At 37.2% G+C, this 17,758-nt stretch overlaps 1 protein-coding gene across 1 annotated transcript; it reads right to left on the reverse strand.

Moving 5' to 3' along the window:
• Positions 1–7,612: 7,612 nt before the first annotated feature.
• LOC131607661 (zinc finger BED domain-containing protein RICESLEEPER 1-like) lies at positions 7,613–10,780 on the reverse strand. Its single transcript, XM_058879638.1, has 3 exons — positions 9,095–10,780; positions 7,825–8,374; positions 7,613–7,731 (listed from the first exon to the last, which is right to left on the reverse strand). Exons 1-3 carry the CDS (start codon positions 10,735–10,737, stop codon positions 7,651–7,653), a joined length of 2,274 nt encoding a protein of 757 aa, XP_058735621.1. The 5' UTR covers positions 10,738–10,780; the 3' UTR covers positions 7,613–7,650.
• Positions 10,781–17,758: the final 6,978 nt, after the last annotated feature.

The raw sequence follows: 17,758 nt of genomic DNA on the forward strand, positions 1-17,758 counted from the left end.
GTACCAAAAACTTGGACATTACCATTCTTAATACCATGCTCCATTCGTTCTCCAACGAGAACCAATTCTGCAAAATCAGAGGCTTTACATGCAGCCAAACATTGGTAGTACGGGCTTTCCATCACATCCTTAAACATATCCATGAGCTCTTTCTCTAAGAGTGGAGGTTGAACTCTAGCAGCTAATTCTCTCCATCTTCGGGCATATTCTCTGAACGATTCGTCAGTTTTCTGAGTCAAAGCTTGGAGTTGCATTCTGGTCGGAGCCATGTTACTGTTGTGCTTGTAACGCTTGACAAAGGCTTCTGCTAGTTCTTTCCAAGTTCGGACATCGGTTCTTTCGAGTTGGTTATACCACTCAAGAGATGTACCACTGAGGCTATCTTGAAAGAAATGCATTAACAACTTGTCATTCTCAGCATAAGGAGCCATTTTATTGCAAAATGCCTTGACATGAGCTATCGGACACGTGATACCCTTGTACTTCTCGAAGTTGGGGACTTTGAACTTAGCAGGAATCTTAATACCAGGCACTAGGCATAAACCAACAACGTTCAGATCAATAGAATCACGACCTTCCATGGCTTTCAACCTTTCATCCAGGAGGTGGAACCTTTTGTCAAACTCGTCAATCGGGAACCTGAAGGCTTCCAGTTCAGAATTATTCTCATGATGCGAAGTCTCCTTAGCAGGAATTGGAATCTCAACAGTATTTCTAACATTCTGATTTACAAGACCTTCTCCTGGGTTGAGATTAACATTTGTATCTGGCCTCTGAAGAACCTGTCTCAATTCTTCATGTCTAAAAGCAAGGGCTTGAATAGCCTCCATACAATGATTCAGGTTAATTCCAATTTCTGTCCTCATCTGAGTTAAGTCCTCACGGAGTTGTTCCATCATTAATCTTCAAGCACGTAGCGGTGAGAAGTCAATTCGTTGTTGATGTCAAAATCTGAATAGAAAGGGCCCCCATAAGCTTCTGATAGAACCATGAAATGCATGATAGTGTGAATGCATGTTTCATTTCTAAGGGATCCTAAAGTCTTTTCATCAACTTTTGTTTCTCTTTTATTCTATTTTTTTTTTGCATATAGTATCTTTTCTTTTTTCTTTTCCATCTTTTATTTTTTTATTTTTTTTTTCTACTTTTTTTCATCTTTTTTTTTTTTTTTGGAAATAGACTTTAGAATCCCCCACAAATGAAGTGGATAAAGTAATGATGTTATGCAATGCAAAAGCATGGGATTAAGGTCCATATAATCTTAGTAGCATCTGTACAATCCTCTGAATAACTGATATAGGTCGGATGCCATGAGATCAAAGGTCCGACACCTTTTTGAATACCAGGAGAACCAATAGTCACCAACAGAATAGAATAGTCACCGACGGTACCTGTCATGTATATCCCACCCCACTCACAGGTAAATCTAGGTCAAGGTAGGTCAAAAGGTCTCCAGCGTTAACAACTCTCCTGAAACACCATCATTGTTGCAAATACATGCCAACAACGGTATCCCATTCGAGTCTCAGCTGGTCGTGGGTCTCATGATCGCAATCAACAGAACCTGACATTCTGTTGGCGTCATGACTATCCACTCTATCCTAGGTATCCTATGTGTCAACTCTGGCCTGGGTATTGGGCCTTTTACCTCATATAACAACCCACCCAACCTGCAAAACAGAACAGAAGACCCCAAGGAACACAAAATATAATCCATATGCATGATATGCAAGCAGAAAGGTAAACATGTAAACATATATACAAGGTATGGACATAAAAACAAATAAACACCCAGTAAATAAACAAACAAACGCAGGCTAGGATCGACTCACTAAGGATGGACCAGCAACAGGTCTATCAACATCCCCAGCAGAGTCGCCAGCTGTCGCTACCGCGAAAAATGGAATCAGAGTCGCCACTAATATATTTATCCCATCGCGGGAAAGGAATATCAGAAAACCTAACTCGAAACAAGGACAAGGTCTTTCGACCAGAGAACAGGGCACGGGAGTCGGTTACGCAAGGGGAAGGTGTTAGCACCCCTCACGCCCATCGTACTCGATGGTATCCACCTATGTTTGTTTCTATCTAAAGGGTGTCTAATGTCTAAAACCTAAATGTGAATGCATGCAAAAGAAATACGGGGAAAAGAAGGAATTATTTACAAGTGTGCTCGCTTAGGCCCCGCGACCCAATGCCTACGTATCCTTTTCAGGAATCAGAACGACCGTAGTTCGGCTCCATAGTTTCCATTTGTTTTGTGTTTTTTAATTGAACAGCGGTTAAGGTCACAATCCACGATGCTCGACCTTTGGAGACTTATACGCCTACTTTTGGAAAGGACTTAACTTGTTCTTAAGCGCCTAACAAGGCAAAAGAAAATGAACTTGGGTTTGTGTTTTTTATGTAACTACATGATGAACAAAACCCAATACAAGGTTTCGCACCACTTCGTCACTTTGTTTTAATTCGAGCCTTTATTAAGTGTTTTAAATGTTTTTGGTTGAGTATTTTTTAAGGGGATTTACTTTGCGATTCGAATCACATAAAATGTATAATGATCGAGAAGCAGATTAGAGAATGAATCCCACTCACTTCTATCCCATTATATAATGTTCAAGAAACAGATTAGGGAATGAATCCCACTCATTTCTATCCCATTAACTAATGTTTGAGAAACAGATTAGGGAATGAATCCCACTCATTTCTCTCCCATTAAGTAGTGACCGAGAAACAGATTAGGGAATGAATCCCACTCATTTCTATGCCACTAAGTGATTGAGAAACAGATTAGGGAATGAATCCCACTCATTTCTCTATCACTTTCTTAATGTGATTCGCCTCTTTATTTATTAGTGTTTTAAAGTTGAAAAAGAAAGAGAATGAACAAAAGGGGAACTAACCTATTCTCTAATCTAAGTTATTCTAATCTAAGTCTAATGGCCCTAAGGTCAAGGATAACTATCCTAACCTATCTCAATTCCTCTTAACAAAGAAGGAAGAGTCTAAGGGAACATGGCAAAAGAATGGAGTTACAACTCCAACAAGATGAGAAGAGAGCCCTAGGGCAGTAGCAAATCAAGGAAATAAATGTCCTAAATCAAACACAAAAGCCATATGGCACTATACGAAAATATTCACAAAGAGTTACCAAAGTATCGCTTGAATCGCTACTTAACAATTAGTGAACAAACATCAATTAACCGAAACAAAAAGCAAATGAAAACATGAACAAAGCTTAAAGTCAGTAGCAATTAGTTCATTTATAGGTCCAAGACCTTATACCAATCTATGTTAGTCAATTAATTTGAAGCAACACAAAGTTCTAACAAAAACTAGACAAAACTAGGTCAAAACTAGTTAGTAAGTTCAAATGGTGAATGAAGTTAGAAGCATGCAATCAAATGATGGAAGTCAGTAGCTAATGACCTCTAAAAGGTGTCTAAGCAATCACAAAACAAGTCAAGAAGTTTCATACAAAATTATAGGTCATTCGGACAAATTATGGTGCGATCGTTAACCAAAGGTGAGTTATTTACAAGTGAAAAAGAAAAATCAAGTAAAATAAGAAAACATGACTTGAAAAAATCAACTCCAGGTCTTAGGACCTCTAAACATCCCTATTTATATGTACAAAAAGAAACTAAGTCCATTGCATAAATGCAAAGCAAATTATAGGTCAAATTTACATGGTTATCCGTTTAGGAACGTACATAAATCGGGTATAGAAAATCTAATGAAAACCTAACCGAAACATAGAATTAGACTTTTATCTTTTTCACACAATATGGTATATGAGTCTACTGATATCACACAAAAAATGGCAATTAAATTCTACTCCTAAGGTATTAAACAAAATTAATTTGCAAAACCGATCAAACTTAAAAACACAATGAACATGTTGAAAGAAAGGATTTATTAAAAATAGGAAAACAATTTCTAAAAATCTAGAAAAAATACTACAATTATTTACACATGTGATTCTATCTAAAACATATTTTTGTTCATTTTTTATCTGAATTAAAACTGGTTTACTAAACAGAAATTAGGAGAGGAACAAATTGGAAAAAGAAAGAAATCTAACAACACGGGGGGGTGCTGCAGTAATTTTTGTTGAACTGAGATTTCTAAAGATGGCGCGTTGGGCCTATTACAATGGGTGTGAACAGCAATTCGAGTAAAGCCCAGCAACAATTGGTCCAAGCACTCATTATTTTCAGATCTTTGTTATGTTTTTGAGTTAATCATGTTTAATTACACCAGTTATTGCTAATTAAGATAGAGTAAATTAACAATATAATTGAAATCATAAAAGGGGAATTAGGGCTACCTAACCTTGTGACCATTGGACTCCTTCGTCCTCATTCACGAACGCGAACGGCGCCGCGACTTCAGCCTTCTCCGATCGGAGTATCACCGGTCTCCATGAACTCCGGCCACCACACATCCTAAGTCATCTTCTCTCCGACTTCACCTTACCGTTTTTATCTCAATCGGCTCCTCTCTTGATCACTTGCAACGGCGACGGCGGTAATGGCTTCAACCTTCCCCGACGACGAATCTCCGACTGTTATTTGCAGACGAAGGCGCCTTGCGAGGTGTGTAGCGAAGATGATGTTTAACGTTGCGAAAGGTTTTACGAAAATGATGAAGATTGTAGCTTCTCCTTCGTCTTCTTCTTTTTGCGTTTTAAACTGTTGCTGTTGTGGTGTTGCTTCGACGATGTTGATGAAGATGATGATGAACGTTGTTGTGACGTGAAGCCGATGCGAAGTTGCAGAGTCGTTGATGACGTGCGTGGCAATGTGAACAGCTTCTTCTTCTGCGTTCGTTGTTCTTGCAACTTGTTGAAGATTTACAGAGTTTGGCGAGATCGAATGAATGGAGATAACGAACAGCAATAGTGATGATGGTTGCTGAAGATTGACTTGAAGCTTTTTCTCAGAATTGAATGAAGATTGGTTATGGTGATGATTCTATTGAAGTGTGGAGATTGAAGGAAGTTGATGGTTGAATCTTCGATGAATGGAGGTTGAAGATTGATTGGAGAGGTTTTTGGGTGGAAGAAGAAGGTTGAGAGGTTGAAGAAGTGATGGTTGTGAATGAATAATCGGTTCCGAGAGAGAGAAGAAGATTCAAGGTGTGTGCATGAGGCGTGGAGGATTGAGAATGAAGAAGAGAGGATTGAGATGGAGTGAAGGGTGGAGGATGGTGGATGAAGTTTTGAATGTGAAGATGGTGGATGAATGGTGTGATCAAGTGAGGAGAGAGTGAAAATGGTTGAAGGCCCCTGAATTGGAGGGAATTCTGATTTATATAGGTTGAAGGTTAGTTCCACTTCTCTTATTTTCTGTTGGTTTTCTGTTATAGAATCAGTTAGTGATGGTTATGTTTCTGTTAGGGAAGTTTTTTTCTGTTGTGAGAGCTGAAAGTTAGTTGCAGGGTGTTATAGGTTAGTTATGATTCTGTTTGATGAGCTGGCAGGTTAGTTAGCAATTCTGTTTGGTCAGTTATGAGATTCAGTTAGATGTTAACTGTTGTGTAACTGATTTATTGGAGGTGGTTATTAGAAATAGGTTAGAGGTTAGGAAAACTGTTAGTTAAAGGTTATCTATGTTGAATCTTGAATGGCTAGGTTTATTTGAGAAAGTTAGTTATGAACTGAAACTGAGTTAGTTACATGTTTGGTTTTGACAGTTAGGATATAGTAACTAGTTAGTAAAAGGTTGTGAGGCTGAATGGGTGCTGAGTTCTGTATGAATTTTCTCTCTTTTTTTGTACTGATTTATTCTCGTTAGAACCCTATGTGCTGTTACTGTTAATGTGGTTTGTGTGAAGGGCTATGGTAACTGTTTGAATGTATACTGTTTATTGCATCTACCCGTGAATGTGATCAGATGGAAATTGATTTTCTTCGACTGAATCTGGTCTCTTTTTTCTGAATTGTAAATATTTCATTCTGAATTACGCATATATGGTGAACTGCTTTCCTCTTTTATGCAGCTGCAGGGTCGTTATGAAGAGATCTCATTCGGTTTCGCCGCGGGTCATGGCTCTTTATGCAGCTCGGTTTTGGCAGCAGCCTTGTATGCTTCATGGTGTTGGCTTGAGGACACAATATATGGTTCATTGGACAGGGAAATTGCTCATGAAGATGGGAAGAATCGGAAGGAATACGACGGGAACTCGAGGAGGAAGAGGCAATGGAAAACCTTAGTCCTTAGGAATGTATTTGAATGAAATAATTTGTGTAATATTCTTGATGTCAATGTAATGCAATGCGAAAGTATAACGAATGTATTTGGTACAGAATGATTTTTGAGAATAGGATTTAAATCTTGAAAAGTTGGAATGTAGTTTGATTTCGGATTCTTGTAGTTGCCAATTGTGTAATTTTCTTAACTTTGGATTCTTGAATTGGACTTAGAACCCCGAGATATCCACCTTCAAACCATGTCTTGTGACCATGAATAATTGCCCTTGCTTGGAATAATGGGTCCTATCATATTTCTTTAGGATTTTCCGAACAGTACACATAGGTTCACATATCCCTTGATTCTTGTCTTCATGTACTAAAGTGGAATGGATTCTTTTTATTTTCCTTTCTCGTCACTTCCATAAATCTTGAATGGATTAGCTTTAAGTTTTAACTCTTGAACTTGAAACCTTGAATGGTGAAGACCTTGAATGAGTGATGTTTAAGTCAAAACTTGCATGAATATTTTTGGTGAATAAACTCCAATCCACTTGCAAACTTCAATTGACTCAATCTTGGTACCTTAATTCGAACCAAACCACCAAAATAATTGAACATATAGCAGCGCCTTGAATACAATGCTCTCTTTAAGCTCATAGTCTTGTATCATGATTCATTTTCTTTGCAATTCACTCCACAAGACTCTTGACTCAATGCTCACAAATAAATGGAACATCCTGAGGAGTCCTTTGGACGAAGACACAACTTGCAGTCTGGGAGAACATCTTAGCATGAAATCTAGTGAACCTCAGTGGAATTAACAAATTCAGATGCCTCGTAAAAAAACCATTATCCTCTTGCCCTTGATGAATCCTTATAGAGGAAAGCCTTGTAGCTTTGGGAGAAAGAAGTCCACGACAAATGACCATGTAAAACCTTGGCTTCCGAGATCCTTGATCCAATGCAAAGTTATTGATTAATGATGCAAGATGTTATGTTGATGCCCTAATAGATGGATGCAAATGAAATGTAAAGCCTAAACCAGTTAGAAATAAATATGGGCAAATTTTGGGGTGCAACACGGACCGTTGTTATTGATCGGGTAACCGGACCACCCGATACACAAAAAATAAATAATGAAATTTCATGTTTATTTATGGGTTTCCAAACTGTACATGAAATGAAACTAATAATTTTACATGTGAAATTAACAAGCAGCAGCATTTCATAATCACTATTCACTCATATAATATTCAAACTTATATAATATACCAAGATAAATATTGATGTTTTGGTAAGAGGCTACCAAAGATAATTGTATCAAAAATACATGAGGTTTCAAAATGACAACCAGCAGCAGCATTTCAAAATGATAAGTCAAAAGAAACTCAAAAGATCATTACATTTCATAATAATGCCTCAGAACAATCTCATCATTGGCATTGTATTCAACTTCAAGTTGCAGCAGCAGTAAATGAAACACCCAAATCTTCACCAAAATGATATGTCAAAGGTTCATCTTGTGGCTCCTCAAGCTACAACACAAATTTGAAAAGTATTAGTTAAGATTTGATGATAATAAACATCTATTAGTTAGAATTGAAAGAAGACATGAAAAATAAACTTACAATAGAAGCAGTGCACCCCTTCTTTATTCCATATTTCTCCTTCACCCAATCACCTCCACAAACCACCATTTCAACTGTCTTAGTTTTCATAGAAGATCTTTTAGGATCAATAATCCTTTTCCCAGCACTAAAAGTTGCTTCTGAAGCAACAGTAGTAACTGGAACAGTTAGGATATCCTTTGCCAATTTACTAAGAACAGGATATTTGGCCTCATTTCCCATCCACCAAGTTAAAACATCAAATTTAGCATTAGGGGGAACTTTCAAAGGAGGCTCCTCAAAATATAATTCAAGGTCAGATTTGGAATTATTACCCACAACAGTTTCTAAAAACATTTCAAAGTTCCTCCTTCCCAATCCAGAAGTAGATCCTACTTCTGGAGATTCAGATGCAGCAGTAGGGGTAGTTGCATCATTGGTTCCATAGGAATCTTGATACAATTGGAAGAGGGTACTTAAATTTTCAGACAACTGTTGTTGATATGTATCTGATTGAGTGGGATTTGGATACAAAAAGGGGTATACCCATTTGATGAAGATCATCTTATACCTATTGCATAAAATAAAGTATAAGGTAACAACAATGGCCTCAGAATAATTCATTAGGAAAGGCAACATTAACAATTAATGACCTCAGAATTATTGTTCATCATTGGCAGCATTAACAACTAATGAGGTAACAGAATAGGCCACAAACCCAACTAAAGTCACCAAGAGGTAACAGAATAGGCCTCAGAATCTTGAATTCTAATAATACAGATCAAGAAAACATGTCATCATAGGCACTATTAAACCACAACTAGCAAGGCAACTTAAATGAGAAAATAGGCACTATTAAGTCACAACTCACTAATATGCATATCAACAAAACAATCCATCATAGGCCTCAGGTAATCATAATTCATAATTCATACAATTCAAGAAAAGATTTCATCATAGGCACTATTAAACCACAAGTCCACAACCAGCAAGGCAACTTAAATGAGCCTATCAAGAACAGGATTACAGGATCCATCATATGCCTCAGGTAATCATAAATAATTCATACAATTCCAGAAAAGATTACATCATAGGCAGGCAGTAGGCACTATTAAACCACAACCAGCAGCAAGGCAACTTAATAAGACATAATTAAGTCACAACTCACTACTATACATATCAATAACAGGATACCAATCATGCATCAGATAATAATCATTCATATCAAGATCAGAGAATTTTAATCATGCCTCAGATAATAATCATACATCATATGCTAATATGTTCATACCTTGGATCAAGAACTGCACCAATAGAAATCAATGTATTGGACTCTGACCAATACTTGTCATATTTCAACTTCATTTCACTAGCAAGGGCCTGCAACTGAGGATTATGTGAGATTCTTGAAGGATTATCAAGTAAAACCTTCACTCTGTAAAGCTCAGACAAAAACAGATTAGCAGTAGGGTAAGATGTGCCACTAATAATTGATGTCACATCAGCAAAAACCTCCAAAAACTTGCAAATATCATGAACATCTTCCCAATCATTTGCATCAGGCAAAAAACTGAGAAATGCACCATTTTCCTCAGCATATCTAGGCCACACTTCTCTGTAATGGTATGCAGTAGACAACATCAACCAAGTTGAGTTCCACCTAGTCTTTGTATCCAACACTTGCATTCTGCCTTCAAGTTGCAACTCATCAACAATCTTTTTGAATGATTTGCATCTTGTTTCAGAATTGAGCAAGTATTTGACACCATTTCTTATCTTATCAACAGACACCTTAATCATATCAAGCCCATCCTGCACCAACAGATTTAAGATGTGTGCACAACACCTTACATGAAATAACTTACCACCTAAGGGTAAATTTCTCCTACCAGAATAATCCCTCTTCAACCTAGCAATGCAATTATCATTGGCACTGGCATTATCAACAGAAATAGATGCTACCTTATCCCTTATTCCCCAATCATCCATTACCTTTATCAATTCCCTGCACAAAACCTCTCCAGAATGTGGTGGTGGCACATTCTTAAAAGATAAAACTCTTTTATGAAGCTGCCATTTTGAATCAATGAAATGACCAGTCACAGTCATATAGCCTATCCTCTGTTCACCAGACCACCACAAGTCAGTGGTGAGACTGACCCTATTAATCAAAGCCATAGACCTTTTCATTTTAATTCTCTCAGCCTCATAAAATGTCTCACAATCAAACTTAACCTGTTGCCTAGTAATCTTTTTGTACCATGGATAAATCTCTTTTAGAAATTCATTAAAAATAACACCTTCCATAACAGAAAAAGGAAATTCATGACCTAGAATCATGTGTGCTGCAATTTCTCTAACCCTAGCATGATTATATGTCCAAGTAGCTAAACTAGGAGTATTATCACCTATGTTTAATCTAGATTGAGCAAACTCTTTCTCATTATTTCCTTTCAACCTTAACCTTCTCTGAATACAAGCATCTAAATGTTTCTTACCATTAGAGGTACTCTTCCACTTTGAATCATATGTGTAAAGCTTTCCACACCATCTGCACTTCCACTTCTTAATGCCATCTGGACCTACAATCAGCACCATTTCAGAATGAACAGCAGATTTTTTGGGACGAGGAGCTCTACCATCAGCATTTCTCTGACTCTGGGAACTCTGAGCTTGGGCAACTTGAGGGGTTGAAGCATCAGTGTTTGTGTTTGTAGTATTTTGAGTAGGGGTCTGAGTAGTAGTATTATCAGTGGGGTTGGTTTGAGTAGTTGTATCACTCGGAACTGGAACCTCCATATCCATCAACTCACCAATCTCTAAATTACCTCCATCCGTTGTCTCCTCTTCCCCGATGTCACCAAGCAACAACTCAATATCAATAAGATCATCCACCATTGTTGGAGGAGTCAATGATGAATCTTGAAACGACATGGAAGAAAATACAAAGAATTAAACAATAATATAATAGTAAACTGTAACAAAACCCAACAACAGAAGCCCAACTTTATTTAGAACAGTATAAGAAAACCTAATCGAGCTTTATTATCATTTACAAATCAAAAAAACTCAGTATAAGAAAACCCTAACGATTTATTAATCTTAATCAAACTTGAAAATTGAAATAGGCAAAACTTAGGTCAAAATTGTAACATGCATTTCATTTATAAAAAATTTAGGTCAAAACAAATTAGGGCAAAACAAAATAGGGCAAAACACCAACATACTATGGAACGAAGCATCAAACCTAACATGCAAACATGGTAAATAGCATGAAATTTATGTGAAATATAACAATACAAAAAGATTGAATACATTACAGTTATACGAAGAAGATACTCCAAGATATCTCTCTGAAACAGATACACGAAATCACGATTCAAGAAGAAGTAAAAACAATAACTAGTGTGTGAGGATGAGGAGTTATTATCGGAGACAAGGAGGGGAAGAGGAGGCCGTCGGAGGTGGCTGAGGTAGAGACATGGGAGGAGGAGAGGAAGAGAGACACGTGAGTGAGAGAGGGAGGAGAGGAGGACCAGAGGAGTCTGAGAGTGAATGAGAGAGAGGGAGTGGGAAAAAGTGAGGAAATGATGTACCAAAGATATTTATATTTTTACTTTCGGTTACTCATTGGATATTTGGTCCGGTTCTTCATTTTGGGTTCGGATATTTTTTTTATCCATTACTGTCCCGTTCACTGTTTCGGTCGGTCCATTGGACCAGTTCTAGCGGTTCGGATCCCGGTCCGGTTCTCGGACCCGCATTCCCAAATACAGCCCTACCCTCGACAAACAATTCATGCCGCTCGCCACAGTTAATCTCCAAATTCTATTTTACAACTCAGCCACATATTCGACACACGCAAAGTTTTGAAGCCCAGTCTTCTAGACTTTTCTCCATGAAGCCAGTAGTCCTGATTCTTCCCAAAAGAACGTTACAAGCATCTGATAGAAGAATATAAAAAAGGCGCAGTTGCACACAAGAGGGGTCTCTCTCCTTCGTTCCGCCATTTTTCTCCAGCAAGAGTTTTGTTCTTAGTTATGTATTAGGCATAAATTACCCTTTGAAAAAGTGGTAGTTTCTCACATCGAGGAACTCCCACATCATTAGTTTTAGGCCTACAATTTATGTACTCTTGGATCTCAATCCTTCCGACATTATTTCAAAGCTTTATTCAAGTTTCAAGATTTATTTCGTTCATAGTTTTATTCAAGTATTTCGTCTGCTTTACTTCCAGGTTTATTTATTTGCAATTATTTTAGTTTCTTATTCTTATAATATTGTTTTATCATTATAAATCTAAATATGTCTATATTCATGGTTAATAATTATAATTTCATTTTTGTTTCTATAAGTATGTCCGGCTAAATTGTTTTGAGTCTGGTATACGAGGATCATTGTTTCCGACGGGACTTGGTAACGAAGTTGGCTTAATTTATTATTATTAAATTTTGGTTTGGCTTATGTTTCTAAGTTTCATTTAAATAACCTTGTCACGAGAGTGAGAGGTTACTTACCATGATTTTGTCACGAGAGTGAGAAACCTGTTAAGATTCGAGTCGGCAATGCAAGAGCGTAGGGGTCGAACCGGATAGTATAAACTATGCATTAATTCTAAACTTAGAGAGAGCACTTCAGGATTAATTAGAACTTGTTCAGTTTTCAAAACGCGTTCCTTAATTTAAGTGGACGAGCGAGAGCAAAATCTTACGGTTAAGAAGTGTGACTTTATTCAAAACCACGAGAGTGTGAGATATTGTCTTTAAATTGATATTTTCAACTAAACACTTTTCTAACATCAATGTAAGCCAACAAGCTACAGAGTCCCTGAGGTACACGGAATCCACTCTCCAGCCTCTCTTTTCTTATATATTTCCTTAATATTATTTTAGTCTTTATTTTAGTTTTAGTTCCCCCTTAATCAATCATTCATTAGCCTTAGCTTTACAAAGCAAAAATAGATTGCAATAGGTTGACATTGGTCTCTGTGGGTTCGACAATCTTTTATATTACTTCGATATTTCTGTGCACTTCCGGACGCATCAAGTTTTTGGCGCCGTTGCCAGGGACCAACAGTCAATATTATTATTCCGTTGTTGCACCGTATAGACTAAGACATTCTTTTTTTCTATTACTATGTATCACCCAAAAAATTTCTACAACTCTCACTCCCAGTATTTAGAGGAATCACAACAATCCCATAAATGTGACCTCGAAATACTAATGAAGAATTTAAATGCATCACTAATTCATTCTCACCCAAATTACCTCTGGAACTACCAATTTCAACATTTCGAGGAGTCGCAAGAATATTATAATTCCAACCTCAAAACATTAATTGGGGATTTCAATTTGACACTAACTTTTCCTCAACCAAATCTCCTCTACAATCACCACACCCAATATTTTGAGGAGTCTCCAGAATCCAATAAATCCGACCTTGAAATATTAATGGAAAATTTTATTGAAACGCAATCTCTCTCTAGGCAAGAATCTATGATGACTGAGTGCTTTGTGAAAACACAAAATGAGATGCTACCTCACTTTGAAGAACCACAAGAATCTCGTAATTTCAACTTCGAAACATCAATGGAGGATTCCGATGCGACGCTAACTCACTCTAGGTTATAATCTATGTTAGAGCACTTCGTAGAGACACAAACTATCCAAAATGAAGAGTTTAGCAAATAAAGTCTCCATATTAATGAATCCCTTAGGCAGCTGATAATTGTGGTTGAGTCCCTAGTGACTCATAATATGGCTTTGGAGACTCAAATCTTCTTGCTTGAACAAAAACATCTAGGACCCTTCCCTGAGGAGCATATGGATGTTGTAACAACCAGTCGTGAACAACAAAGTGAAAATTCTAAGGAGAGTCATAATGAGGTTGACGAAAGTAATAATGAGGTTGAGAGAGTTCTGATGAGAAAATAGTGGAGATTGAGAAAAATCCACCGACACCATCCGAAAGGGAGGTTGTCGAAGAGATGGAAAAGGAAGCACGTATTGTTGTTCTTCCTACCTATACCCCACCGATTCCTTTTCCGCATAGGTTTGTGGAAGCTAAGGTAGACTCTCAATCCAAAATGTATGTAGAGGTATTGGAAAATATCCACACCAATGCACCCTTGTTTGAAGTCTTGCATAAAAGGAGAAAGTTAGAGGACCATGAAGCTAGGGAAATCATCGGTGCTAAGAGGGTAAGGGTAACCTTTGAGGTGGTAGATGAAATGATTAAGCCCAAACTTGAAAAGCTGATACTTAGGATAGATCCAGAACCACCACCACAAATTCAAAAGACTGAACCGCCCCATAGAAGAAAGAAAAGAAAGGGTGAGGGATATGTGAGATGGCTTGATTAGTGGCCATGGAAAATGATGATTATTAAAAGTTCAATCGAGGAATAAATCTCGAGAGAACCACCATGAGTGCTTGCACTCATGAGCCGTCGAGCTATAGACTTTAGACAAAGCGCTGCATGGGAGGCAACCCACGAGATTTTAATTTAATGTTTTCCTTTTATTGTGTGAATTTGCAAAAAATAAAGAGATGGATCATTTTTCACGTTTCAACTACTTCTAGGAGAAAAGTCTCTAGATCATAATCTTGGAAATGAGCCAGGTGCCCACAGACATTCCTGCGAATGTCGCTGCTGCTGGTGACATCGATATGAACAACAAGAGCAGGATTAGAAAGGATTTGGCATGCAGTAGCATTCACACAGGTTCTATTTTCCTGTTCCATCTTTTATCAAAACATTGAGGATAATGTTTGTTTTAAGTGTGGGGGAGGAACTGTACCGCTTTCCATTTATCGCTTTTTTCTCTGCAGAATCCTGCAATACTACAATTTATCAAAAAGCTGGTATAACGAGTTCTTCATCAAATGGGTGGTCATTGGGGTAGATTTTGTAATAAGAGTCTCGAAACTACCAAATTGCAGTTGATAAGGAATTATGCATAGCTAAGTAATTTTGTGCCTTACCTATCAATATGTTTTGTCTTGTGATATACTGTTAGATGTCATTTTCGAGTTTGCATGTGAATCATTATGTTAGTTATTCTACAAATACTAATTGATTGGATTTGGAAGTATATTGTTTAAAATTTTGTTGTTTATTATTATGTAATATAATGTTCCCCAAAAAGCATCTTGTATCATGCAAAGAAAGTAAATATGATTGATTTTTCTCAAAAATTGCTTCACATGTTGGTTTCTAGTGCATGCAACAGGTTTTGGCAAACACCAACCTCTCCGAAGTTAATGTTGAAAGTGTAATTCCTTGTATCGAAGAAGGTTGCTCGACAGATACAAGAAGGTGTCGAAATACCTAGGCAATTTTCTAAATAGGACTTCGAATAAGGCTTTTCTTAGAATTAGGTTAAATTCTATTTTGGGATTTTGTAGTTTTGGGCTTTAAATTTGGCTTAGGGATAAAGCTAACCTAAAACTATAAATAAGGAGTAACCCTTATTATTAGATAATAATTCATTCACAATATTTTGCAGTTGAAAAGTGAATAAGAGAAGTTTCCACAGTTTGTGGGCAGAGAGTTACTTTGCAGAAACCCTAATCTCTTTTCTTCTTTAAATTTCGTTTCTTTTCATCGTTATTGTGATAGAAATTTATCATAGGTTTTGGTGGATTTCTAACAGTTAATTAGTCACCATACATCTGTGTTTTTTCCAATTACAATTGTTACTGCTTAATTGAATTACACAGCTGCTGAACCAAATTGTGCAGTGGTGATACTGAATGTTATAGGTGATGAACCGAAATATGCAAAGTATTGAATCGAATTTGTTGTGTGAAAATTCCAATCCTCAACATGTTTTCCCAAAATAGAACGAGACGACAACTATGACACTGTTGGATTTCTAGAAATATATTGGCTACAGGCTTTAAGAATCATGCATTCCTAAAAGCCAGTCCAATATTCACGCAATGATTCCCATATTTCTTTTAAACCACATTTGAACATGGTTCATGGGTCTATTATCCAAAAAGGGTAGCGAAAATGTGTTGAATAGTAATAGACGTCAATTTGTCATAGGAAATGCTAAATAGGGTAGATGTGCCAAACTACATCATGAATATCAAGACGCGAGTTGGTGAAACTAATCTTGAAAGGCATTTATATATCAAGTGAGATCACTGACAAAACCATGAGGATGGACATTCACCTATTTATGTTTTAAATCATTTTTTATTGTTAGATAAGACAAGCTATTGTCTCCGTTTGTAATCTATTAAAAAATGTAAATATACTTATAATAAGGGGGTGACACTTTTTCCCCCCTCCGGAGGTAAGGTCTTTAACAAGGTGCCTCTTTTTATCTTGTTTTAGTTTTTACAGGGGCGCATACTGAAAAGAACCAGTAAAACCTTCAAGTAAATATTGGACTTCTACCAGAAGATCCTGGCTACCCTTAGAGGTGATATAAATATTAGACTTTCATGAGAAGATCCTTTCCGCCCCCTTAAGACTATACAAATATGTTGTACTTCTATGACAAAATCCTTGTCGTATATGATGTCTATTAGACTTCCTTGGGAAGACCATTGCTGCCTCTCAAGGAAATACACGAATGTTGGATTTCCATCGAAAGATCTTTGCCGCCCTATAAGGAAAATATGAATGTTGGATTTCAAATGGATGGTTCATGCCGCCTTATAAGGCGGATACAAATGTTGGACTTCCACCTTTACCAGGCGAATACAAATGATGGACTTTCACTGGAAGATCCATGTCGTCCTTTGAGGCAAATACAAATGATGGACTTCCATAGAAGATCCTTTCCTCCCTACGAGATGAATATGAATGTTGGACTTCCACTGGAAGATCCATGCCCCTACGAGGCAAATACAAATGATGAACTTCCACTAAAAGATCCTTTATGCCATACGAAGAAAATATGAAAGCCGGTCTTTTACTAGAAGACCCCTGCCGCCTCGTAAGGAAATAAGAATGCGCTGGACTTTCACATGAAATTCCTTACCTCTCATAAGAGCAATTTGACTGCGTTATCAATTAGGGACCACCTAATCTAAACTCTATGCCTGAGGGACTTAGAGTTTCCTTAGGCGGTATCCAACATAAAATCTGGCCTAAGAGGCACGACTGAAGTCTTGCATAAGAGACTTAGTCTTAAGTCTTGCCTGAGGGCTTGATATTAGTCTCGACAATAAGGGTCAATGACTTGTCTGAAGGACTTATAGTCTCATCGACCAGGCTACATATTACTTATTCTAAGGGACTTAGAATTCTCAGGCTATTTAAATTCTCCGTCTAAAGGACTGAGTTTCTTCGGGCAGGATCAAGAGATACAAATCTTGCCCAAGAGGTGTGACCACTACTACAAAAAAGACCTTTTGTAAAACATTATTACTACGTCCTTCAAGTTAACCGTGGTAACATATCGTTTACACGCGCCTGGAAATTTTAATTATTTATTAAAAAACATTTAATTATGGTCTTGTAACCCAATCATCATGGTATATTGAAGTTTACTTGCTTCGATTCCCAGCCCCCGACAATTTTTCTTCTTTTAGTTACAAAAAGGGGTGTAGCGGTGAAAAATTAAGACCGAGACCATTAGATTAACCCAGCTCGTATTTTAGTGAAAGTCGCCACCACGCTTTATTGTTTCCAAAGGAAATGGGAAAAAATAGCAAAATAAAACCTAAAGAAGTTTTTTAAATCAAAAGTAATAAAACAAACAGAGATCTTAGGTTTGGGGTTGGTTATGTAAGGGGAAGGTATTAGCACCCCTCACATCTATAGTACTCTAGAGGAACCTCTCTGAAAATATATTTTTTATTGTTGTTATAAATTATCTTTTTTTGTGTGTGAAATAGAGTGGGATGGTGGAAAAGAAGTTTTACTAAAAGTGTGCTGGGCAAGACATCGCATCTTGTGCCTACATACCCCTTAAGTGCAATAAAGAAATTAGAG

Source organism: Vicia villosa, linkage group LG5 (assembly GCF_029867415.1).
Source record: "Vicia villosa cultivar HV-30 ecotype Madison, WI linkage group LG5, Vvil1.0, whole genome shotgun sequence".
Lineage (NCBI taxonomy): Eukaryota > Viridiplantae > Streptophyta > Magnoliopsida > Fabales > Fabaceae > Vicia > Vicia villosa.

Coding starts and splice junctions, on each gene's coding strand:
- LOC131607661 (XM_058879638.1), bottom strand. CDS start 10,737: ATGTCGTTTCAAGATTCATCATTGACTCCTCCAACAATGGTGGATGAT. Junction 8,375..9,094: donor GGTGCAGTTCTTGATCCAAG/GTATGAACATAT, acceptor TTTATGCAATAG/GTATAAGATGATCTTCATCA. Junction 7,732..7,824: donor AGGGGTGCACTGCTTCTATT/GTAAGTTTATTT, acceptor TTTGTGTTGTAG/CTTGAGGAGCCACAAGATGA.